This window comes from Melospiza georgiana, chromosome 20 (assembly GCF_028018845.1).
Source record: "Melospiza georgiana isolate bMelGeo1 chromosome 20, bMelGeo1.pri, whole genome shotgun sequence".
NCBI lineage: Eukaryota > Metazoa > Chordata > Aves > Passeriformes > Passerellidae > Melospiza > Melospiza georgiana.
The window spans coordinates 8,708,753-8,734,446 of record NC_080449.1 but is presented as its reverse complement, the minus strand read 5'-3'; the positions used below and the strand labels follow the sequence as shown (position 1 = coordinate 8,734,446).

At 41.3% G+C, this 25,694-nt stretch overlaps 1 protein-coding gene across 1 annotated transcript in view; it reads left to right on the top strand.

Moving 5' to 3' along the window:
* The window catches only part of MED27 (mediator complex subunit 27), an 85,958-nt gene extending 60,737 nt beyond the window's left edge, over positions 1-25,221 (top strand). Inside the window, exons 5-8 of the mRNA XM_058038356.1 lie at positions 7,530-7,637; positions 14,851-14,892; positions 21,961-22,038; positions 24,786-25,221. Coding sequence (XP_057894339.1) covers positions 7,530-7,637; positions 14,851-14,892; positions 21,961-22,038; positions 24,786-24,920 — 363 coding nt within the window. The 3' untranslated portion in view covers positions 24,921-25,221. The remainder of the gene's footprint in view (positions 1-7,529; positions 7,638-14,850; positions 14,893-21,960; positions 22,039-24,785) is intronic.
* The last annotated feature ends 473 nt before the right edge of the window (positions 25,222-25,694 follow it).

The window sequence follows — 25,694 nt, the reverse complement described above, 5'->3', positions numbered from 1 at the left end:
CAACAAGAATATTCTGTGATAAACTTCTTTCCATGGACGGTGGCAGAACCACCCAGGGAGGACGTGGAGTCTCCCTCTCTGGAGACATTCCAAACCCCCCTGGGTGTGTTCCTGTGTCACCTGCTCCAGATGACCCTCCCTTGGGCAGAGGGTTGCATGAGATGATCTCCACAAGTCCCTTCCAACCCCAACAGTTCTGGAATTCTGGAATAATTAGGAGTTGTGTGAGCCTGTTGGTCGAGCTCTGCTGGCAAATAACCCTCGTGCTCAGCTGGGCTCTCCCTGACCAGAATCTGCAAATTCCTGTGAGAAAAATGAACTGCTGCCTCCAGACAATGAGGAGGTTTTTTATGCTTCAGATTTACACACAGCAATTGTACCTCATTAGGCTGGATTTATGCTACACAGGCCAAACACATAAATAATTGAAACCTTTCAGAGCTGTGTGAGATCCTCAGCTGATTTTAAAAGCAGTTTATTGTGGCATTTCAAGGTGCTGTTTAATCCCAGTCTTCACCAGTGATTTTTCAATTAATCTTTTAATAGCACTATGTAGAAAATAGACTAAACATAGAATTATATCAGCTCTAATAACTGTGTAATGCAAAATTAATTTCCAGCAGCAGCACAGGGAAATGTGGACTCCTTAAGGTTTTTTGTGAGATTTTGTTGGTCAAATGCCAGGAATTGTAAATAGATAAACCTTATCTTGTGTATTAAGAAAACATTAACTAATTTTTCATGAATGAAAATACCTAGTCTTTTTTTCTCAAATGATGTGTCATATTCCTAGATATATTATTTTTCCTACTGTATTAATCACATTATTTTGTATTTGTTTCACACACCTTGTTTCCATTACCAAAATTCAGCATATTTTTTGTGTGAAACAAATGCTGTGTACAATATATTCATTAATAACAGAAAGATTTTAGCCCTACTAACTTCAGCCCTACTTTTCCATTTGAGAAATCTGAGTTCCTTTCCAGTCCTACTTGGAGAAGAAGCTTATTTTCTTATCTATGTCTGGGAACTACTTTGTCTTTAAATTCTTTTTATTCTCAATATTTGTAAAGAGCTGCTACAGAAATTGCAAGCAGTGGTAAATATTTTTACAGGTAATGGAACTGTTTTCTGTAATTTGTGTTTCTAAAGCATAATGATATGTGTAAGTAACTTCCAACCAAAAAACTGAATTGTTTCTGCCAGACTCAGGTCAGGAATCATGATTTTTTTCTTTCCAGGTTATCTTACAAAATTTTAAATTGTTTTTTTATTAATTTATACTGCTGCCTAGATTTTTAATAGATCTGTCATATAAAAATACGAAGCAGGTTTTTATAGAGTTTTATTCCATCTCCTTAAAACCAGACACATTTGCATTTGAACTTTCAGATCTTGTTCCCAGCATTTGCAGCAGGCTGATTGTGTGGCAGTGGGTTGTATTAATTGCAAATAGGCCAGACATCTGTTCCCTGAAACTGAATAATTCCTTGTGTCTCATTGTTGTTTATTAGTGTTTTACATAAAACCATTATTATTTTTATAAGGAAAATGAATGCTGAAATTTATTATTTGCCCATCAAGAAAGGCACCAAACTGATTTCTGTGCATGAGACCCTGATGTTGGAGATCTGGGAGGAGTGGGGAGGAATTTGCAAAGTGATTTAAAATCAGTATTCATGCTGTATTGATTAGAAACAATTCAGTGCTGTTGTTTCTAAAACAATTTCATATTTCCAAAGTGCTTTGCAGTGTAATCTTCCTTCCTTCTTTCCTGTTGGATGGTTTATCAGGAGAGCAGTGCTCAGGGATACAAGCAGGCAGTTCATGGGAGGGATGTAGCTCTGCTGGTCACCTTTGGTGGCTTGGGCACCTGATTTTTAGGGCTGTAGGATGAATATTCATTTAGGGATTTACTGCCTTGGAGGCAGTAGCTTGGTTTTGGTGTTGAAGGGAACCCCTGGGATGGTGTTTAAGGAATCACTCCTGAGCTCACAGTGGGACTTGTGACTGCAGTGGCTTCACAGTTTGTGCCTTAAGATGGAGAACCAGCATTTAAAAAGCATTAAAATCAGCATTTAAGGGGCATTATTTGAGAACCAGCATTTAAAAAGCATCAAAATCGGCATTTAAGGGGCATTGTTTGAGGTGGCATGGGCAGGGGAAGGATGTCTTGAATTAACAAAGTACATGAACAAGAGCTGGCAAGTAAATTGGAAAGTGTTCTCTGCTTGTCTAATGAAGAATGAGGAAGATGAGGAAGAGTCCTTTCCATTGGGAAAAGGGAAAAAAATAGGAAAAAAGTGGATAAAGACTTGTGAGAAATGTCCTCACCTTTGCTCCCTCCACAGGGTTGCTTGTGCCCAAAGCTCTCAGGTGTGTATTGATATTCCCATAGATTTATATTGTGGAAGATCACACGTCATTTTCATCCTTGTAAAATTCCTGGTGTGCTTTAATTTAGAAAGGAAAAAAGAGACAAAATCCATTTCATCTTCTGTAGCAATGCTGGACTGGTGTGAGTGTTCCCTAAGTGTGACTGGCCACTGGCAAAATCTGTCCTTGAACCTTGAACAAAATTCCTGTGCCAGTTTTTTTGCTTTATTAAGAGAAAAGGGAATGTTAGTGAGGGAAAAGAGCCAGCTCATCCTTCATATGGTGGGAGCATTTAAAGTCCTTCATTTATGTTGACTTTTTATCAGGCACTATTGCAATTAGGTTAGACTAATGAAAGGTAAATTCCAGCCCTTGCATAAAAAAAGAAATCCGTGTAAAGAACCTAATTAGTATGTTTGTTTATTTAGACTCTAATGGCTTAATTGCATCTTATCTTGCTATTTACAAATAGGCATCATTAAAGAATAATGAGCATGTGAGGGAAAAAGCAGCCATACCAGCAGCAGATGAGACATAAAAAATGAGAGGAAAAAAATCTAGTTGAAAGTCTGTGTGTTGGGTTTTTTTAAAAACTTTATTTTAATGCAAAACCTTTTTTTTTCCAGCATATCTAAATACAATTTCCATGCATTGTACTGATTAGTAAGAAGGATCTGTGAGTGGGAGGCTGAGCTTATGGCTGGTTCCATGGCAAGGAGCAGGTGTCTGGCCTTTTGCTGGAAATCTGTAGCTTGGTTACATCTCTGCTTGGATGTTGCCTTATTTCTGAGGTGAATAAAAACCACACACACACTTGTGCTCCTTTTTATAGAAGTGGGGAGGTGCCCATGTTAACTGAAAATAATGTTTTCTTTCTTTTAGCTCTGCATTGCAGAGCATCTGCAGCTCAAATCAGCAGCAAATTCCCTGGAATGCTGAGGGGAAATCTGCAGCTTTGGGAATTTTTCATTTCACAAAGTATGGCAGCTCAGTGTTGTCAGTATACATTTTCCTGATATCAAACTTAAATTTATTTTAAGAAAGAACATTTGCTAATGTGTTGTTTAAATGGTTGATAAAAGGGCTTTTCACTTGATATTAGTTTCACTGAGGAGGCAAAATTAAAGGGGGAAATTCAAACTGATTCCTCAAGGCAGAGTTCTGGCATGGTAAAATAATTTTGATCCTTTTCATTTTGTAAACTCATGTGGACCCTGATTTTGACTTACTTGGAAAGGTACTTTCTTTTATAATTATAACTGGTGTTAAATGGGAACTTTCTTGAGCAGTCTTACAAGAAATTATCTAAGTCATTCTCCCTGATTATTCTGTTTCCCCCTCTCCCTTTCTTGGCATACTGTGTCTGTCAGATGCTCCTTGAGATTTATCTTGGTGATAGACAAAATATTTTTAAAACTGGGATATTTCAAGAAGGTTTTTATTTTATATGTCTTTGTCAGAAAAGCTGCATAATATTGCAGATTCCAATCAGCTGCCTGTCCTACCTTCTTCTTGGGCTTGCCATTTTAGGAAGCAGGGGATTTATGAATAACTTAACTCTCTGAATTTAGTATACTTTAGTTAAAAGGAAGTTAGAAGCATGTTGTTATTACACAGCCCAAAACAGAAGCTACAGAAGTATTTAACTTGCAACTGTTCCATTTTCAGCTCACAGAACTGTGGGGCATATTTTTTCATTCATATTAATTGAATTTTAAAGTGACCTTGTACATGTATTGATTTGAATTAAAATTTTCTACATCAAGGACGAGTTGGCATATATCCTTCAGGCAAAATATTAAAAAGCCAAGTGCTGTCTTAACAGGATATCGACAGGAGAAGTTGAAATTTAATAGGAAAACTTGGCTTAGAAGGGAAATTGTTGCCATTTTGTCACAATTGAAAGGTATCTTTTCTGAACAAGGAAGGAAATTTCTCTCAGTTGGTACCTGTGGAAATGCAGGGACATTTCAGTGCCCATTAAATAGAGACCATCTGGGTGAGTCTGGACCTCCAGGAGAGATCTGCACTTTTGGAGCTTGGAGTAGAACTATCAAATTTCTGGTTTACCAAAGGCATTAGTGTTTTATTAGCTTCTTTCAGGTGATCTGGAGGGACACAGCTGCATGACTGTAAATGTGAATTATGTTCCATACACAGATCTGTTCTGAACACGGCCTCCAAGCAGCCAAAGTGAGCAGGGATTGGAATAAAATGATCTGCTGAAAAACATGATTTGTAAAATACAGCAGAATTGAACAAAAAACATTAAGCCCTGGAAATAGTTATGAATCTTGATTACTGGAGGAAAAAATAAAGGCTATTGCATTTGCTGTGTGTACAATATGGAATGTGCTTCACCCTGAAAATAGCTGTGGAGCAGAGTTGTGGCTTCCACGTCTCACAGCATCCCCCAGTCTGGTGACAGGCTGTTGTTCATTCTTTGTACTACTACCCTCATTCTTTCAGTGCTCTCAAAACCATGAACTGTAATTTCTCTGAGCTGCTCTTTTACAAAACTCCTGCTTCTGTCAGACTTGACTAATGATCCAGTCCTACAGAAATCATCTCAATGTCTCGATCTCTCTCCCAGCCAGAGTAAAATCTGCAGGAATCTCTTGTCAAAACAAGAGTGGTACAAAAGAGGAAGTTTTTGTTTCAGTACCAGAGCACTGTAAGAGCTCATTCAGACAACCCAGCCCAAGTTTGGATTTCTAGAGTGCCTGGGTGCCCCTGTAAAGGGGAAGTGCAGCTCTAGGACCTTTCTCAGGAGATCACTGAGGTACCCAGCCAGAGCTGGGTTTCCACAGCTCCTTACACATGTGGGAGACAGGAATTTTGAATTTCTGTGGTCAGGCAAGTGGCTGATCAAGGTCCTGTCCTGGACATTGTGCAGGATGTGACATTTTAGTGCTGTGATGGATTCTGGAAGTGGGGAGTGAACCACTGGAAGGGTGTGAAGTCAGATCACCTGGGAAAGGGCAGGGAGGTAATGCAGGAGCATCTGTGCAGGTGGATCATGTGAAACTCATGAGGAGGTTTGAGGCCAGCAGTGAGTTCATTCCAGCAAGCTGGAGTGCCACACACAGGATTTTTCCTGTATTATGTTCCACTGTTCACTCTGAGGATTTTCAGGAACATCCCACACAAGCTTCAGATCAACCTCAGATTTATTTCTACCTGGCAGCAACGGGAGGTGCTGTGAATGCACAATGGAAAGAGAAAGAGGAAAGAAGGGAGCATCAGCTAAAGTGTGTGAAGGCGGTGAGGATAGGAAATATTATAGAGAAAGCTGGGTCTGGGTGTTTGTAGGGCAGCCTTATCCTTCTTCCATTAAGGTTTCTTTTTCTTTAAAATGTCTTCTTTTCTTCCTTTTAATTTTGTTATGTATGGTTGATGCCTAGTGTGAAGTTATAAATAAGAGTCAGTTCTCTCAGCAGACCAATATCCCACTGAAGTGCCAGTTTTAATAATGCAGAAAAATAAATTGAAAACTGTTAACTCTTAATGTGCTGGCAACTTTTCTCAAAGTTGATTCATTTCCTCCTGTTAGCAATTATGACAACTCTGTGATTCCAGTGGTGATCAGGATCATAGCTTGGGCACCTCTGGGTAATGACTTTGCATTTATAACTTAATTAATTCAGTGCCAGGTGCTGAAATAACTCTGCCAGCTTTTTGTATATGAGGACTAGTTTAAGAGTACCCTGGCAAGATACTGCATTTAAACCAAAAATTCACAGCACCTGATAGCACAACCTGGTGTTTCCATACATGTTCATGGTTCCTGGTGTGTGCATGGCTCAGGCCCTGATACAGCTTCCTGTCCTTCAGCCTTTCACATTTTTTTCTTCACAAATTACCCATTCTTCTGACCCACTTTTTATGTTCTTGCAGCATTATGCCTGGCAGCCTGTCTGCTTGATGGCTGTCATTGTCTCCCCTTCCTGCTCCCCTGTCTTTTCTCTTGCTGTGAATTTGTCCTGCCCTGCTGGAGTTCTCCCTGTTCTTTGCCAAAGGTTTGGCATCAGTTCTGTCCAGGGTTTGTTGCTCTGTCCTGCTCAGTGCTGATTAAATCAGCTCAGGCTGGGGCTGTTGGTGTTGGAACAAGGTGATGGGCAGCAGTCATTACCAGAAGTTACAAAGGAATAACATCCAACAGATCAATAAAGGTGCATATTGACTGGTTTCTTTAGGTGTGGATTTGTCTGCTGAGGTCAGCAGTAAAAACACATTTGTTTTAGTGGGTGTTAATCTATACAGGATGAAATGTTGGAACACTGGCAGAAAATGAGCTGCTGCTGGTTGGGAAATATTAAAATGAGCTAATTGTTTCTTTTTTATCTCAGTTTTATGCATTTGTGGGTGAGGAAAAACTCTAATAATCTCTGCATAACAAAATACAAAGACAAGATCCTTGTTAGACACACATCTTAACAGTATTGAAGTACAACTTCATCTTTGAAATGTAAATTGATTTTTAGATTAAAATGCCTTCATTATTGCATTTTTGTCAATAATATAATTTAGGCTTGTTTCTGTTATTGTACTCTGACTGACCCTCTATATTTTCCATTATACTAGTTTTATTCTTTGCACTTTAGCACTCTCACAGAAGGAAATGAAACCTTTGAAAATGTAACATTTTTACTTTAAGCTGTAGTTTCCTTTGAAATAATTTTACATTTTTATTGGACAGAAAATGTTTTCCATTAAACTCATGGTATGCTTTTACAAGGCAGCATTAGAAGAGTCCGATTCCTCTTTCAAATTGTTTTTCTCTAAGTGGACTTATATTGGAGAATATCAAATTCATCGAAAATAATCACATTTGCCCATTGTTTTTGACAAGTTATTGAGTTGTGGTGTTAATAAAATGGAGAGAATTGCTTGGCAGTGTCATGTCTGCACAAGGGAATTCTGTGAACTCATACATTTTCAGTTGCAAATGAATGTTTGTTTGTTCTGCACTTTATAGCATCTCTCCTCCTCATATCACACACTGCTTTTAGATCTTTTATTTTGGTCTCTCTATAAAATATTGAAAACTGAAATTGCATCAGCTTAAGCTGTTAACTCGCTGGTCTTACAAATTCAGACACCATCAGCTCACCCTGAGCCTGTTTGTGTCCCTGTCCTGCTCTTGCCAGGTGACCTTGGGGAAGGTGCTGAAGGTGATCGTGGTGATGCGGAGCCTCTTCATCGACCGCACCATCGTCAAGGGCTACAGCGAGAACGTCTACACTGAGGATGGCAAGGTGGGGCACTCACAGGGTGGGGCACTGGGGCACTCACAAGGTGGGGCACTGGGGCACTCAAATCCTCTGAAAAATCCCTTCTGTAGGAGTGACGAGGGGTAGAGTGGTGGGGATGGACGGAGACAAGAGATCTCTGAGGCCACGTGGTGAAACTTGGGGTTTATTGCAAAGGGCCTGGGTGCAGGGCCCTGCTGGGAGCTGCCAGCCACAGAGAAGTAAAGACGGTGGTAAAGAGAGAGAAGGCAAGAGCGTGGTAAAAATTATGAGAGAGTAAAAGAGGTAAAGAGTAAAAGAGGGTAAGAGAGTGAGGTTCCCCGTTACAATACCATAAATCTTCTTCCGTGCTGAATATTCTAATTCTTACTAACCAATCTAGTATGAGACACAAATCCTATAGCATTTACATAAAGCCCCTAAGAATCATTACATTACCATACTGGGTTACATTTTAAACCCTAAAAACTCCTCTTTGGGCCCCTTCTGCCAAGCTGGCAGGGTCTGCTCTGACCCTAGGACCTGTCTGCAAGCAGAGAGTGTTGTTTCATCTACCTTCAGCCAGCCACACCATTGTTTTCCAGTTGTTCAGTAAGGTATCTCAAAGCTTGCTTTCATTTCAGTCTTGCTTATAGTTTCCATATTCTCCAAATCTTTTGCCAGACAATCATATTTATAAGGTTTTCCTGTTTCATCTTCCCCAACACCCTTCACCCAGGATTTTTCTCCTGGGGAGCTGAGAAGCCTCAGAGAAAAAGGAAAACAAATTCTTATCTCATTTGCTTCTCCTGTGTTGTGCTCACATGTGGAATGTGAGATTGTTTACCACAGGTGATTGTTTTGTTGGTTTCTGCCGTGGGTTGTTTTCACTCTTTGGCCAATCAGTGCCAAGCTGTGTTGGGAGTCTGGAGAGAGTCAGGAGTTTTCATTATAATCTTTTTAGCATTGTGTAAGTATCCCTTCTGTATTCTTTAGTATAGTTTTAGTATAGCATTCTTTAATATAATATAGTATCATAAAATAATAAATTAGCCTTCAAGAACATGGAGTCAGATTCATCATTCCTTCCTGCCACGAGGGGCTCTGCAAATACAATAGGTCACAGCCTGCACTTCATTTCCATCTGTTTTCATGGCAGAAAACTGGGATCCCACTGCAGGCACACTGGAAATGCAAAACTGGCAAAGGACTTGGAATGTTTGCAGAACATTCCAGTTTAAATCTGTCTTGTTTTGCTTGGGTTTTGCATCCCATATCTCTGAGTTCTTTCTAAGCTCTGAAGCCTTTGCTTGAATTTCTGATTTATCACCTTAGACCCCAGTTGCTGTGTTCGTAGTGTCTGCTGAGAAAACATTTTTGCAGTGTACCAGCACATCAACAGCTCAAGGTCCAGCTTTCCCTCTTCTGAGAGCCATTGAGAAATCTTGGGCTGGTTTTTTTGGCTTGATAAACACAACAGAGAGGATCACTGGTAGGTGCTCCTCAAGAATTTGCTTGCCAGCAGCAGCACATCTTGAACAGCAGCTACTACAGCAAGTGTTACCTGTTTCCACAAGTGATTTATTTTGTGAACAGCTCACCCTGCTTGAACCCTGAGATTTCCTGTGCCTGCACACTCTCCACCTGGCTCTCCTCAGCACATCAGGAGATGTTAACAGGACCTGATGGCCTTGGCTCAGCTCAGGTCTCTTTCCAGGGTGGAAGGATCTCTGTTCCTGAGACATCCACCAGGATTCTCTGTTCCAGCAACAGCACTAAATACCTCCATGTTTCACACTGTCTCTCTGGAGCTTTCTCTTCTGATTATGAAGCCTATTAAAATAAGAAGTTCATTATATCAAGATGAATATTTGGCACCCATAGGCCATGTTATAATGAGGTGAGACTTCTTTTCCTTTCAGAAGTGATAACTGTGTTTCAGCACACAGACGCACGTTGTGTGCTGACCCAGAGTTCAGCAGCTCTGAGTCTGAACCTCTGTTCTCTGGGAAAGGCCAGGAGCTGAGCTGCTGAAGGAAATAGTGCAGCTCCATCTCCCAGGTGAGACATTCTTCCTCAAAGGGTGGAGGATTGGCCTAAGAAGTAGTAAAATAAAAATTGCTTAATTTTAATTTGCCTTTTTCATATAGGCAGGTTTAAATACCAGTTTGCAACAGAAGCAGCTGCTCTCTAGTCCCTGTATATTTGCATATAAATACAGAGCTCCAGTAGCAGCCCCTCTTCACCCTAAGTTCTGCATGGAAGTGAAATGATGGTCTGCTGAGAGAGCCCTGACAGTGTGTGATGGATTCCCATGTCACACTTCATTTGGGTGTGCTCGTTTTCTCTGATGAATCCAGTTTCCTTTGAAGCTCCCTTGAAATACAATAATGCTATATATGCTGAAAAGCTAAGTAAGGAGTTCCTTTCTGAAACTCAGCATCTGGCACTGGGATTCTGTTGAGCTCAAGGTGAACTCTCCTGGGAGCTGCACATTGTTCCTCTGCCATCGTTTGCTGCCAGGGGACAGCAGGACTTGCCAAGGCCAGCTCTGGGCACGGGGCACTAACCTTTGCCTGCTGTCAGTGGGGAGCAGCTCTGCTCCTCCAGAGCATTGCTGTTAACACCTGCCTCATTTCTTGCTTTAAGCCAGTCTGCAGGGGAGTCTGTTCTCTACTCATTTAGCTTTGTGTCCAACCCTGGGCTGTGTCATTGCTCCTGCAAGGATGCACCAACCTGTGACCTTTACGTGGCACTTTGCAATTCCAGTGGGCATCCCAGAGATTTTGCAAACCTGAAGGTCTCTGTTTCAGGTATAAATATGAACATTTCATTTGACTGAAGTAGAATTGGAGTTGGAGCCACTTAAATCATGAGCAAATTTGGCTTGGAAGATTAAATAAATGCGTAGTTTGCTAGTTTTGCCAACTGGAGCACATATTGACAAACAGTAAGCTCCTTTTTTTTTTGTCACTAATTAACTACTCTGGTAATTGGAGAATAAGAATTAAGATTGTGCTCTCACAATGATTTGCTTTCCTTATTGTGCCTGCTGGGAATGAGCGATTGCAGTCAGTTAGGAACAGAGTCCATTGCAATTCCTTCCCTGTCACAACAGATGCTGTTGGGAAGGTACTTCAGTGAGGCTTCTGCACCATTCTGCCTTCTCAGTTGCTAGCCTGATAGCATGAAAAATGCACCAGCATTAAGGAGAAACACACCAAAAAAGTAAGAAAAAGATCAGTGAGTATCATCCTTATTAAATAACAGAAATATGGAGAACCCTCAGGAACACAGTGGGCGGTGATAATTTTTCCAGGGAGCAGTTTACACAGTCATTGTTGACGTGGGACTTAGCTTATGTATTCCTAGGAAACATTTAATATTTGTAAACAACAGGGAGATGAGGAATTAGGTGCTAACATGCAATATGGCAATGCTGAAGTGCCTCTTTTCTGTAAGGCAAGCTGAAGAAGGGACACTGGATAAATCTTCTTGGCACTTAAATAACTGGATGAGGGTCTGTTGAGTCACCCTCCAAACTGCACACATTGGAAAGGTACAAAAAGTGAAATTCAGTGGAAAAAGACTTTTTACAAGTAGAGGGGGGTTTGAGGCAATGTATTCAGTGGTATTTAAAAAAGGAGAACTGGCCGTCACTGGGAGACTGGTCACACAGACACTACGTGAGAAATGGACTGTGCACAAAAGAGGCCAAGGATTTCCCCTCTGATCAGAGCAGTCATCATTTATTACTGAAAATACACTGGTTTTTAGCAAATTCTACATTGCTGGGGAGATAAAAGGAAGAGACAAGTGCAAACAGCAGAGCTGTTGAGATTCCTCTGGTCCTTCAGTCAGGCAAGTCTGGCAAAAAAACCCCAAATCTGGGTTTTTCTCCTGGTGGTGGAGCTCTACAGTGACACACCAGCAGTTACCCAGGAAAGCTGACACGGCATTTTCCAGGTTGCTTTATCTTGCTGTGTGCTCACACATTGAGCTGTGCACGTTGACAGGTGCTTACATGAGAGCCTCACGTGGTCTCTGCTGAAGGCTCCCTAAATTGGATTCTCCCTCTTATACATTTAAATCCTTTCAAAATTAAGGTGAAAGAGCAGAAGTTTTAAGCTTGCAGTGAGTAAAACAAGACCAGCCATTCTGGGGTTTTTTTTCAAGCTTTGCTTATACAGACAGAATCATTGCATTTCTTAAGTGCCTCGTGTACCTCTCTCGTGAATTATTCACAGACCCTGCAGAATGTCTTTGCCAAGCTGCCAGCTGCATAACTTGGACATTTTTGGTGCCACTTTGCAAAAACAATAAGTGAGATCTGGCAGGCTCTGACATGTCGTGGGTGCTGGACCTGCTCACAGTTGCTGTTGCTCACCATCCTAACCCTTCATGTCCACCACAGACTGATGCATTTTAATTACCCTCATGATTTTAGTGGTGGCACAGTGCCACCCTTAATTTCAGACTGTGACATGCTTGTTGTGCATTGAAATTTAACCATGGATGGTAATTAATTACTAGTGTTTTCCTGATTCCTGACTAAATGAAGCTATGCAGCTCATCTTCACAGGGCAGCTGAGTCATTGATCTGCCAACAAAAAAATCATATTGGGATTTTTTTTGGCATGATGATACCATGATTTTCTTTTGATGCAGAGACCAAGAACCACCTTGACAGGGCATGTGGGCACTAGCCAGATTCCTATTTTGCATCCCTTAGACTTAACTAAAGAAACATAAGTGTCTCTGTTGAATTCTCATGTTCAGGAACTTGGGCTATGTTAATGCTGTGGCTTCATTAATTACCCCATATCAATAAGAAAAGGCAGCTTTTAGCCTCCTAGCGTAAGAGAGGAGAAGAAATAGTGGTATCAAAGGAAAGCTTCAAAGACAGGCAGAGCTGTCTCTGGGGTAATTTCTGATCCCTGCATTCTCACCACTTCAAAGCTGGCTGTGTGTGTGTTTGGGTGAAGGGGGGCTTGAATCTGATTTCTCTAATAAGTGTTGGCACCGGACCTGTTTGATATGGGATGCGGGGAACATTCGGGTTTGTTATCGCCTTTGAAATCGCTCCGCGACCTTCAGCAAACGGCCTCTTGTTCCAGCTGCTGGGGCTGGCTGGGGAGAGGGGCACTGGGGAGAGAAAGCCCCTGTTTAATTCACATGCAGAGGATGCCCTGAAATTGTGCTTTCAGCAGTTTTTTCGTTACAAATGTGTGTCTTGATTGAAAGTGAAAAGTTGAAGAATAATAGACCTATAACGATGCATTCTTTAATCTGCCTCTGCCTTAATCCTCAGTTTCAGGAGGGAGAGGTGGGCACTCATTTAGGATGTATGCATGGAGCAGGGGCTAGTGGCTTTTTCTTTCTTTCTTTTTTCTTTCTTCCTTTTTTAACATGGATAACATCACATCTGTGAGACAGGCATTCATTACTTTTTCAGCTTTCCCATCTCCATGCCAACTAATGAACATTCAGAACCTGTTGGACTCATCTTAAAGCAGCATCTGAAGTGGACTTTTTTTTTTTTTTGAGCCTAACTAGAGAGGATCACATACTTGGTTTGATCACTGGAGATTAGCAAACCATCTATACATTCCAATTACAGCAACTCTGCAGTCAAAGAAAAGCTGTAAATTGCATTAAAACAGGGTGGGTTTTTTTAAAAATACACATTAATTTTTTATTTTCAAATGTAGGCCTTTCTAATCTGGAAGTGCAGTGCTGCTTTCCCAGGTGGGATAATAAATCAAGCCTGGGTCAAGGTCTGAATGCTGGTGTTCACAGGAGTTCTTGATCTCACCCCAAGAGCCAGGAAATGTTACCAGGCTTGCAGGGAGGTGCCTCAGGGTACTCCTGTCCCCATCCAGCCTGGAGAAGGCATTGGGACATTGAGACATCAGCTGCCTTTTGTCTCAGGGCAAGGTCAGCAGTGCTGAGCCGTGAAACATCGATCCTGGAGCAGCTTCTGAAGCTTTAGCATCATCCTGTCCCCTCTGAGCTCTGGGGACCCAGGAGTCACTGGGCAGGATTTGGACATGGGCCACTTCACACTGCTGCTCCTACAGGAGTGAGAGCTTTTAGCATTCTGACCGTTTTTAGCATGGTGAATTAATCACTTGGACTCAGCATCCTTCCCCCTCGCTTCCCTCACCTCCCTCTAATGTGTTTTACTCACTTCACATGACTTACTTCATTTCAGGCTCTTTTTGTGCCTTTGGAGAGTTGTACTGTCAGTTGGAATGTATGGGCACCTAAGGCAGAGCTGAAATAATCAGCTGTACCAGGAAAAGAGAGAACCCCTTGTGAGAACACGTGTGTCCAACCCTGGTATCAGGCACTAGAGGAGCTACTCCTGCTTCATAAATTCACTCAGAACTTCTTCTGTCTAGACTGAGATTCCTGAGATTAATGCTTTATCAAACACCTTTCCTGTGACAAGTTCTGTGCATACAGAATTGTTGAGTACACTGGGATCTGTTGGAAAAAGGTGATTTGCAAGTCTGGGATTGATGGGAGCTCCTCTTGGTTTTCCCTGCTGCTTTCCCTTGACAGAGTCTGAGCTGTTCCACAGGGCTGGCTAAGAGAGCATTGACATGTCAGTAGGAATTATTAAACACCAGAGCTAAGAAATCTTCAATTTCAATTTTGTTCTTTTAGTTTGTGTGTAGCTGAGCACACGTTTAAGTCATGGATGCATGCAGTTATCTACAACCTTAAATCTCTCTTAGTGTGATTTTTGTCTGCAAATGTAAATGCAGTTTCCTGAGGGATGTTTTATTTAGCCCCAGTAGACCCAAAGCTTTGGCTTAATTCAGCTAAATGCTCTTTGTGTCGTTTGTAACTGAATCACTTATTCAACACAAGACAAGCATAAACTTAATAAAAATGCCCTCATTTTGGAAACACACTCAAGCTGATGAATATTTGCATAGATCAGCCACAACCCCATACAAATGAAGATTTTGCTTTTTTAAAGAGAACTCATTAATTCAACAGGTCTTGTATGTAATATTTTTTTATTGAAACTGTGCTGAACTATGTTCATTCTTCATTGCAATACAAAGGAAATCTTATGTTATTAATTCCCTTTCTTGGATTGCAACAGGTGAGGGCAGGGGGTCAAAAGAGTGAACTCAGAGATGCATCTTTGTTGATCCATTTTCTCTCCAAAGCTGCTTCTTTATCTGTAGTAATTTATAACTTTTTTCTTTTTTCCCTACTGTAGCTTGACATATGGTCTAAATCCAACTATCAAGTTTTTCAGAAGGTAAGTCTCACATCATTTCTCTCTACCTAAGGCACATATGGGGAATTGATTTTAAATATCTGGGCCCTTATGTTAAATAATTCAGAATTTATTCTTTGTCATCACAACTTGTAAATAGCAAACAATAATCTGTAATGATGGAAAACTGTGAGCAGAAAAGAAGATCACTTCTAGTGTTATTTAATTTGGATTTATTTCCCATCACAGTTCCAGTCCATGGTTTGGAATAGGAAATCAGAGATTATACTACAATAGTCTTAAAATTTCATGAGAAATCAGTTTAAATCTTTTGAGGGAGAAAGGACTGTTACAGGTTCATTTGAATTTTGCTTTGTTGTTTTCAATGGGGTTTGTTGCCTCACATTCCTGAGAGCTTGAGTTTAATAAATCAGTGGAACCCCCTTTCCAGAATGAGTTTGGAAATATTTGGGTGTACTGTGTTTGGGTGTATTCTTCCCATGATGATGTAAGCCAGAGGAGGGACTTACTGGAATAAATGTTGTGCCATGAAGTAAGAGAAGCCCGATGAGAGAATGGCAGCAATAAAAATAAAACTGCTAAGAGGGTTAAAGTGTATTTTAGAAAGATCTATATCTTGCTATTTTCAAGGAGGGGAAGATTTCTCTTTGAAGGCCTCTTGTCAGAATGCTGTAAGTTCACATTGATCCAAGTTTAAATTCCAGTTTCCCTTCCCTCAAGCCTCAGTTCAAGGAGCTGGAGCCTCCAGCTGCTGCTCTGGCTCCTTTCATCCTCCTTTGGAGTTTGTGAAGCAAATGTGGGTCAGGGACTCGAAAGGGCTTAAAAACAGGGGTCACAACTCTGGCATCTTGGCTGTGCTTGTGCAGCTCCCTTCCAAGATTTCTGAGGCAGGCAGGAGGGGAGGATGTTGACCTGGGATATTGCCCTGCTGCAGATCAAAGACAGCTTTTGGGGAGCTGGGTTGCTCTCCCTTCTCTGCCTGGCATTAAAGCGAATTTTTGCTGCAGTTGGTTCTTTACCCCAGAGATTTAGTGGTTGAAATATTCTTTCTATTTTAGCATCAAGTAGGGTAATAGAGCAGGAAGTAAAACAGCATTTGTTTATCAGCCTGCTTTAAAGTGATTTTTTCAGTGGAATAAATGTAAGGTTATGGAATGACCTGCATCATCTCAATTTCCCATTGTGCGTGTTTGGTTGTACTCTCATTTGGGCATAAAATTGTCCTCCTGGATGTTTTTGTTTAGAATAACTTGCTGAAATTTGTGTTAAATGATAATAAATAATCAGGTTTTGATGATATAATTGTCCATAGCAAGATAACAGAGTTCAGTAAATGTCCAGTTTGCTTAGATGTCTATGTTAAGGACTTAGGATGCATAAATAAGTGGAATAAATTTCCCTTCATGTCCAGGTGATGCTTTCAGAGCAGAAGATGGAAGAGATCAGTGAGAAAACATAAAATACCCCTCTTCCTCCTGCCTCTGTGGCTGCAGTATGGATAAATGAGAATCTTTCTTCTCTTCCTAAGTTCCTGTTGTCCAGTTTTCTCTTGATAAATACCAAATTATTCATATTTACCAATAAATAAATCCAACCCAGAAAGACTTCAGGGAAAGGGTGTTCTGTAACAGCTGAACAACTGTTTGTAGGGGGGTTTTTATAGTAGTTTTATAGATTTTGTTGCTGGCTCTGTCACTGTGTTACCTTGGACACTTCACCTCTCTTTGGCTGAGCTTCTCATCCCTCAGGCTGGGGTAATATTTGCTGACTTGACAGGAGCTCTCACTGAATTGGTTGCATAGAGCTCTCAGATTCTTGCCTGAGAAATGTGATAAAAATGGAAGGTGATGGCAGCTTTTAATCAATAGATGGTGCAGATTGAGCTGATAGTTGAAGAAGTTAAGGCTGAGACCCACGTCAAGTTTTCAAACAGGTGACAGAAAGTGCTGTGGTTCAGCATAGTAAATTCTCTGTGGTGCAGTGCTTGGTTTGATTTCCTCTTTATTCTCTAAAGCTGCACTTGTGTCTATTTGTAATACCCAGGAGTAGTGATTTAGGAGTAGCAAAATGAAGGAAATAGATAAAATAGTGTTACAGAAACTATCACACTCTGTTACCAGGGTAGGGTCTGTACTGCAGGATTTTCTGAACAAATGTTTTCATGCCACTAAAAAATCATGAGTAAATGTGTCAGAGCACATCTGAATGTTCTTGAAATGTGTTTCTCATGGCAGTCACCAGTATGGCAATGTGGAAAAAGGGAAAATAGGGATGAGTAACTGCTGCCCCCATGGAGGAGGCTGAGCAGCCCTTTCTGCTGCCTTTAAATGAACAGAAGTACAGGGCTGCTCCTCTTTAAAACCCCGACCAAGTTCCCAAAATCTGTCTTCAATGATAACACGAATAAAACATGTGGAGCTCCCCAGATCCCTGCCTGGGGGAGCTGCAGTCCTGTCACATCCTCACAGGGTTGCAGCACAACTTTGTAGGACCAGAGACCTCTGATCTTCAATGCAACCCTGTCAAACCAAACTAAATTTGTCCTGACTTTTTGTTTGCACACATTGGCTGTGTCAGCAAGGCTTTTCTTTCTCCTATTTATTAGGCAGGGGACCTGGGTATGTGTGATTTGATGGGGGGCAGCTCCTGGAGGGCCATTTCTGTTCCAGTGTACTCTCATTTTCCCAGTTCCCTGGAGACTTCCTGAATCTGCTCCTGGGGTGACCAAACCTTACAGGCACTGAATGCAGCAGCAGGGTTAGATCCAGAGAATGGAGCTGGGAAATAAGAGAGGGGAATGCTCAAAGGGCAGAAGCACAAGGAGCAAAGAAAAGGTTTCTCAGGCTGCCATGTTGGTGTGACATTTAAACTCCACAGGAAGAGCAAATATTTTCATCTTAAACCTCCTAATTTTAACACCTCGTGCCTCTTGATCCACTAAAGCAAGAGGAGGAGTAAAACAGGAAATAAGGAAAGATTTTGAGGCTTAAATCCTGGTATACATGAAGGCTGCATAATTCCAGTCATTGTGCAGAGAGTTCAAAATTCTAATTGTAAACAATGGTGCCATGTTCATAACTTTGCATTCAAAAAATGAGGGAAGAACAGAATTTTGGAGCTGCTGTGAGGGGATCAAACTGGGAGATGGTGTCAAACAACTGCTCAGTTAAGAGCAGCAGAGCTGATGTTGCTGGGTACTATGAGGAGGTTGGCTGTTTAAATCATATGCAAAAGCTTTAAACCCATTTATTTCATTCTGTTCTCAGAGTCCCACCCTTATTTTCACCTAAACAGTCTAGGAATGCCACAAACTGGTTGTGATTTTGCTTGATCTGCTTCTCCCCAAAGCAGATTTTCAGCAGCACTTGGAGAAGCTGTTTGTGAGCCCTGTGATCCCAAAGTGCTGGCATTTTCACCAGCACAAGGGCACATAAGTATTGTAATGTATGAAGATGTATTCCTGTCAATAATCTCAGAGTGAGATCACATGCAGGATGAATGCATGCATGAGACAGAGCGTGGGCTCTGCTGCTGCTGCTGCTGCTGCTGCTGCTGCTCAAGGAGAGGAGCTGGTGGCTCCAGGGTCACCTGGGCAGGACCAGCCCCTGCCTCTCCCCAGAGACCTCCTGGAGGGAAATAAAACCTCTGGCACCCAGCCCAAATTAGCAGAACAAGCAAAATAATAACTAAACATTGCAAGGTCTGAAAAGAACTGATAAATCCTGTTTTACAGAGGAGTGTGGTGGTGCTTTCCTGAACTGGGGATGGTGTGTAGAGATTTGTGTGAGTTCCTCAGTGCCTGTTCCATCCATCATCCTTCCCGGCACCTCTCAGGCACCACATTCCCTCCAGAGAGACTCAGATCTGTTCCTGGAGAGAAGATTGAGTAATGGGAATCCTTGGAAATGAACAAAGGCATTGGTGCAGTTTTCCACGCTATAAAAGATCTAAACACTAATAAAATAACTTCCTTTTTTTTTCCTTTCCCTCAGTGCTGTGATCAGCCTTCACAGCTCATTGCTACAGGCTACTGTTAAGGCCATGAACTTACAAGGGTTTGGGAAAAAAAAATTAAAAACCTTTCAGGGGATTGAAAGAATCCCTTTATATTAGATGGAGTTGTCAGTGCCATGCTGGAGGGAATAAAGCAGTGAGTGGCAAGGAAAGTTGTGGCTCTTAAAGGAAGTTCTGCACTTACTTTTGAGAAGGATATTTCCTGGCAGTGAGATAAAATGCATGGGGAGAGGGAGAGCTTTTATAATTCAGCCATGTGATGGTTTCTATTAGGCCAGGTGTAGCTGCATCCACCTGGTCTGTGGTGGGGCAAAGCTGTGCCTTAGGTCTTTGTTTTTGTGCTGCTTTTCCCACTTACAGGAAGCACTTGCTCAGCCTTCTCCACCTGTAAATTGTATAATTTAATTTTTTAAATGGATTTTCTGGCTTTGGGAATGCTGTATGACTAACCAGTGTCATCAAAGCCCAATAAAGCCATTTTTGGATGTGTCACCTTTGGAAATCCTACCACTATTCCAATGCATTACAGCTCTGCCTGTGAAAAAATGAGACTTTTTCCCAAATCTGTTTTTTCCATGTCACTGAAGTCTCTTTTCCTCAGTCTCCAAGTGCTTAGTTCAACAATGGCTATTTTATTCAGCAGAATTTTGCTGCAGGAGATTGCCTTGTTTTTCCTTTCTTTTTTTAGACAAGAAACACGAGTGCTTTTCAATAGATGAATTGTGAAATATTGAGCTCTTCTGCAAGATCTCTTGAAAATCCATTTCAAGGTCCAGAGCAGAGCTATCCCAATCAATGTGTGCTCCCCTGAATATGTTTCCCTATTAAAAAAAAAAAAAAAAAAAAAAAAAAAGTAGAGAAATTACAAAGTGACTGATAACTTAGAGAGCAGCAGGTAAGGCACAACGATAAAAGTGGAGTTAATAAAATAAAACCCTGAGATGTACAAAATATCATCCTACACCCAGAATAAATTAGTTTCTGATTCCAGCTTGGCTGGAAGAAGAAGTGTGTCCCTTAAGTGAGCTGGCACATCCACAGTTTGTTTTGCTTTGCTTTGCTGTGAAATTGTATTGCCATTAGGAAAGCTGAGTATTGATCTTTTGGGATTTTTATTTTTGCTTTTCCCCCTCCTCTTTTTTTTTTTCCTTTTTCCTCTTCTTTTTTAATCTTGATCAGTTTGTGTTTTCTCTCATTGTCTCTTATCTTGGGGGGGTTAAATGATTTAAATTCTCCCTCTCTCCCATGCCCTGGGCAGTTTATCCATGGCCCAGCTCTTTTCTGCTGGGTTGGGAAGGGGTGGGGAATCATTCCTTCACTTTTCTTCCTCAAATTTGACACCCACTTTGATCTTTTTTAGCTACCAGCTCTTGCTTAGGGTAGAAATTGCTTTCTTTTCGTGCAGAAGGCATTATTAGTGTTCCAGCAATGCTGGGAAGGCTTTCATCTCCCCAAGGAATCTCATTATCTTTACATTACAATAGCAACAGCATATGGGCAACTTTGCCAAAGTGGCCAGTCAATTTAAATTTGTTAATAGCAGTATTTTTTAAGCAACTTCCTTCAGTGCCAAGAGAAAACAACTTTGTTGTTCAGGAGGAAAAAAAAAAGAAAAATAACAAACCACAGTTTGTTAGAAGTAGAAATACAGCAGAAGGAGAACGGCTGCTCATAAATATCTTCAGAACTTCCTATTCTTTGACATGTCTGCTACTATCCTATAAAAGCACCAGCTCAAAAAAAATCAGATAGCTGGTGGGGCTTCTGAGCACTGCATGAGATGTGTTTAAAAGCAATGGCTGGTTTGAGTTATGCTGTGCTGTTAATGCACAGTTCATCACATTATTTCTCATATTTATTTTTACATGGTAACACAGGAATGGCTAAAACAGGCCGGGGTCCTTTTTGTGAATATTTTTGCAAACTCACCAGGATGTGCAAAGTCCTGAAAGTTTTGCCTTCCAAATGTCAGAATCACATGTGAGTGAGGGAGCTGGGTGTGTGAGAATGGTGGGGAGCAGATCCTGGGTCTGAAATAGCAGAAAAACTCAGAACTGGATTCAGTCAGCCTGATGTGATGGAGAGCTCTGTGGAGGAAGTTTGTGTGGTGTGAATGAGAGCTTGGCTATACATGGATTTATTCAGGAATATATCTTTGGCAAAACCACCTCCCTGAATAGCTTCAAGCACGAGCCTCTCTTGTCTCCAGTGAAACTTGGAGTGTTCCAGCTCCCATTGCTGAATTGGACTGAACTGCAAATGGGGAGCAACTGGAGCTAGCTGGGAATAGCACTGGGAATTTCAGTTCTCACTTCCTCTTACTCAAACTTTGCTATAGTCTGTAGACTGGCCCTGAGAAGAGCTCCACTCCCATGCCAGAACTAGAAAATACAATTAAATCACTCTCTGTAAAGTCATGTATTTTGTTGGAAGCTTTGACATTACTGATGAGGACCATTGAGATTCATGAGTTGAAATCTGTGAAAGAGCTCTTGTGGTTGTGTTGTTGTTCTGAATTCTTTATTGTCCAGCATAAAGAGTTTTTCCAGTAATTTCTTGCATTCAACATGGAATTTCTAAGAAGCAGTAAGCTCTTGACTGTGCTGATAACAGCTGACAGGCTGAATACTGCTAGAAAAGTGTATCATAACTGTCAGAAACTGCCCCTTCCACAATAATTTGAAAAATTGTACTTAAAAAAAAAAAAAGTCTGTCAGCATTGGTTAGTTTTCCTGATTTTTCTTGTAATTATTCTTGTTATTATAAATACACATTTTATATGTATTGTGCCCATGTGCAATTCCCAGATGTGTGATCTTGCTATGGCTCTGTCTGGGAAATTAAAAAGCTTCTTATCAGAAATCTTTTAGTAATGCAAGTATTTATAAACCATAATCATATTAATTGATTCCTGATGTCAGAGGAAATGAAACCGAGTAATCCTTGTACTCCCTGGTTTGCTACCTCCCCGTGGAATTCATGGTTTTCCTGCAGGCTGACACTGCTCTGTGTGAAATGGGGAGTGAATAAAGATAAAATAATAAAGGTATTTTTTTCTGCTTTGGTCTGATGCAGGTGACAGATCATGCAACCACTGCCCTGCTGCACTACCAGCTGCCCCAGATGCCAGATGTGGTGGTCAGGTCTTTCATGGTAAGTGTGTTGGAAAACACCTTTTTCCAGCCCAGTTTGAGTGTGTTTGCAGTGACTGACACAGGCAGTTCTGATGCAGTTGGAATTTCCCCAGAGACTGGGATCAAGATCTCATCCCCCTTTCCCTGGGGGAATTGGTGTTGGAAAACTGAGCTGGGAATGGTTCTTCTGTCCAGGTCTCAGTATTGGCCTGATGATTCCTGTCTGCAAAGGTCAGAACAGAAGGAAAAACTCCCTCAACCAAACTCTGTCCTTTGGCCCAGCCCTTGGACAGTTCTGGATGTACAAAACCTCCTCAACTGAAAGTTCCCTGGTAAGAGGAAATTGAAATTCCCAGAATTAGTGATCCAGCTGAGGAGTTTACCCAGGGAGTTTACCCAGGAGTTTACCATGGGAAGTGATGGGCATTATTTACAGAAAGTTCCATTTTGTATCCAAACTTTGTTCCTGTGGGACTGTGTGTACTCACCCAGCTCAGCAGCAGCTGTCTGGAAAAGCAAGGAAATACTGGAGGATTCAGATCTTCTCTTACTGAGTAAAATTAATCCAATACAATTCTACCTTGATGTACAGATTTAAGTTTATCCCCTTTAATTCTTTTTGTATTTAGAATCCTGTTTGTGAAATAAACTTGCATAAGAAGCAGCCGTGTTAATCAGAGGGTGAATACAAGGAATTAGGATTCAGGATTCCTTCTACCAAGATGAATTCTGGCAGTGGAAGCGCTTGCTGTTCTCTCTGCTGCAGTCAGAGGAGGATTTGGGGAGATTTTCTTTACAATTCAGGCTTTTTCCTCCACTTCCTTCCTTTATGTTGCCCCTTCACCTGCAGCAATGCAGCTGAGACTTTGGGAAACATAAATCTCATTTTGCCATTCACTGTCTTTAGGAGTATTTAGTACCAGTTCTTTTACATCCTTAATTTCAAGTGTGCAATTTCAGAGCAGTCAGGCTCTCCTCCCTGCTGTGCTGAATTGGTTGTTTAATAAAAAGGCTACTAAGATTAAGATTAGAGATTTGCAAAGTGCATCTTAAAATAATCAGTTTTGAAAGGGGAAAGCAGCCATTACTGGTCAGATCCATGTTCAACATGGTCCTGCAAATGAATGTTGAGTAGAACAAGTGGTTTGTGTGAGCCAAGGCCCTGCTGTATTGATCAGAGAAAACACCAAAGCTTCCAACAAAGCAAAACCAGCACAAGTGTCAATATGTTGGGCCTTTCAGCTGTCACTTGTGCAATCCTCATGACAGGATCTTCTGGAGCCCTAATTTTCTGATGGGAATGAAGAACCCATTCCTTTCTTTTCTGTCAACACATGTCTCAAGTGCACAATTTAACTTCATTTACTTATTTTTGTATTATGGCTCAGAAAATTCGATTTCTTAATAGTGCAAGCAAAGCCCATCCAAGCTGAAGTAAATAACAGCAATTTACTTGTAGAGTTGTGCTGCCCTTGTCCCCATATTTACTGCTCAACCCAGACAAGATCTGGTTCTTCTGGAGGAGAGTTATTGACAGCCCAAGGTTTGGTTGCTATAGAGAAGACTCTGATGAAGATGGAAGGATTTGTTTCAATAAACTCAGCTGACCTCTTCTTTAGAGAACAATTTTCTCTTATCGATGGAATTCAATAGGACTTTAAATGACAAGATTCATGTGCATCCTTCACAGTATAAATCTGCTGGTCTAGGGCTTTTTTAGTTGTGTATCTCCTTGAGTGGGGAATTGGGTTATGCAATGCTCATTGCTGCGTGTGATGATGGGAACAACCCATTTCAGAGGCAGGAACTTTGTGAAGGAGCATCTCAGCTTACCCTGTATTGTTCAGCATTATTTGTTACTGTCATATTTTCTGAAAAATCCCTTTGCCAGGATTTCTTCTCCTGGGAAGATGAGAAGTTTCAGCTTCTCCATGTTTTGCTGCTCTGGAATGTAATCTGGAGATTGTTTATCCAAACATGTGAATTGTTTTAAATTAATCAATCGAAGCCATGTTGGATTCTCTGAGTCACTCACGAGTTTTTATTATTCATTCTTTGTATCCTTCTCTTTCTTTGATATAGTTTTAGTATAGCATTCTTTGAATATAATATAATAAAATAATAAATCAGCCTTCTGAGAACATGGAGTCAGATTCTCATCTCTCACCTCATCCTGGAGACCTCACAAACACCACCACTACTAGCCTTTTATTTATTTTATATCTATGTAGTCATCAGTGTAATCAGGTTTAAAATGGCTCAGTATTTTTATGAGCAGCGAGTATTGATCCTGAAATCGCATTAGAGAGGAAGTTCATTAGCTGGATGTGGGAGTCCTTCTGTCTTCAGCTCTGGAGAGCCCAGCCTGCAGTGGGAGTGCAGCAGGGGGTGATAGATCATGGCAAGGGACAAACCAATGCTCGGCTGGAGAAGGCACCACCAGGAGGAACAATTATATCCCAGTGAAAATGTGAGGCCTTGCAGCACTCGCCTCCCCTCACAGCTCTGGAGCTGCAAATGCCTCCTGCTCACAGGGCAGGAGTTTCTATTAAAGAATTTGCTTCACTGACTAAAAAAGAGATGATTAATAGAGTGGGAATTCAGCTCTACAGTGACCTTGTAGTCTTCAGTGTGTTTATAAAAACACCTCACTGGGGCCTGGCCAAAGCACATCCTCTGTCCTTGCTGCTCCTGTTTGACAAGAGTAATGACGAAGGGGACCATCCACATCCAGTTTTCCTTAATTTCTCTCCCTTCTCCTTCTAGACCTGGTTAAGGAGTTACATAAAGCTGTTCCAGGCTCCGTGCCAGCGCTGTGGGAAGTTCCTGCAGGATGGCCTCCCACCCACGTGGAGGGACTTCCGAACCCTCGAGGCTTTCCACGACACCTGCAGGCAGTAGGAGCCCAGGGGAGGCAGCGCTGGGCTTTGGGACAGCCCTGGTGGCTCCACTCTGAGCAGTGAGGTTGCACTGGAACATTTGACTCTGGAGCAGCCATCTGCAAGGCACGTGTGAGACTGATCCATCCTGGAGGAGAAGCTGTGTGTGTGTGTGATCTGAAATGATCTGCCTGGGAAGATCTGGCACTAATTATCATTACTCCAAAATTTAATGAAAATATCCATTGTACAGTTTGTGTTTTGTGACAGAATTTTCAATGCTGAGGACTTTTATAAGCTTGAAATAAATTTTGTATTCTCAAGATTTGTGCTGTTTGTTTCGCTGTTTGGTCAGCAAAGCCTTTGGTTTTGGTGTGGATTTTTCAGTGCTGCTCTTTTCTTTAGGAAACATTTAAACATGCTGAAATGTTGGGGGGGAATTGTTGCAAGGATGCTTATTTGAGTGCTGTGGAATTTTTGTGGAAGAGGAGATTATGGCATTGATTAAACACAGAATTTCAAAGGTTTGTGGCAGCTTGGAAGATGCAGTGTAACTTTCTGAGGCGGGGGGGAACCAGATGTTTCCCTTTACTGAAATTGTAATGAGAAATGTTAACAAAATCTGCATGTATTAAGTGGTTAGAAAACGTGTGATGAGCAGTGACAGTCGTGTTCTACAACTGAAATAATTCAGCCCTAAAGCAGAGTTTCTGCAGCACAGATACCCAGCGTGTTTCCTAAATGATTTAAAATGTGCATGGAGCACGCTGGAGAAGAGCAGGATCCCTCCCAGCAA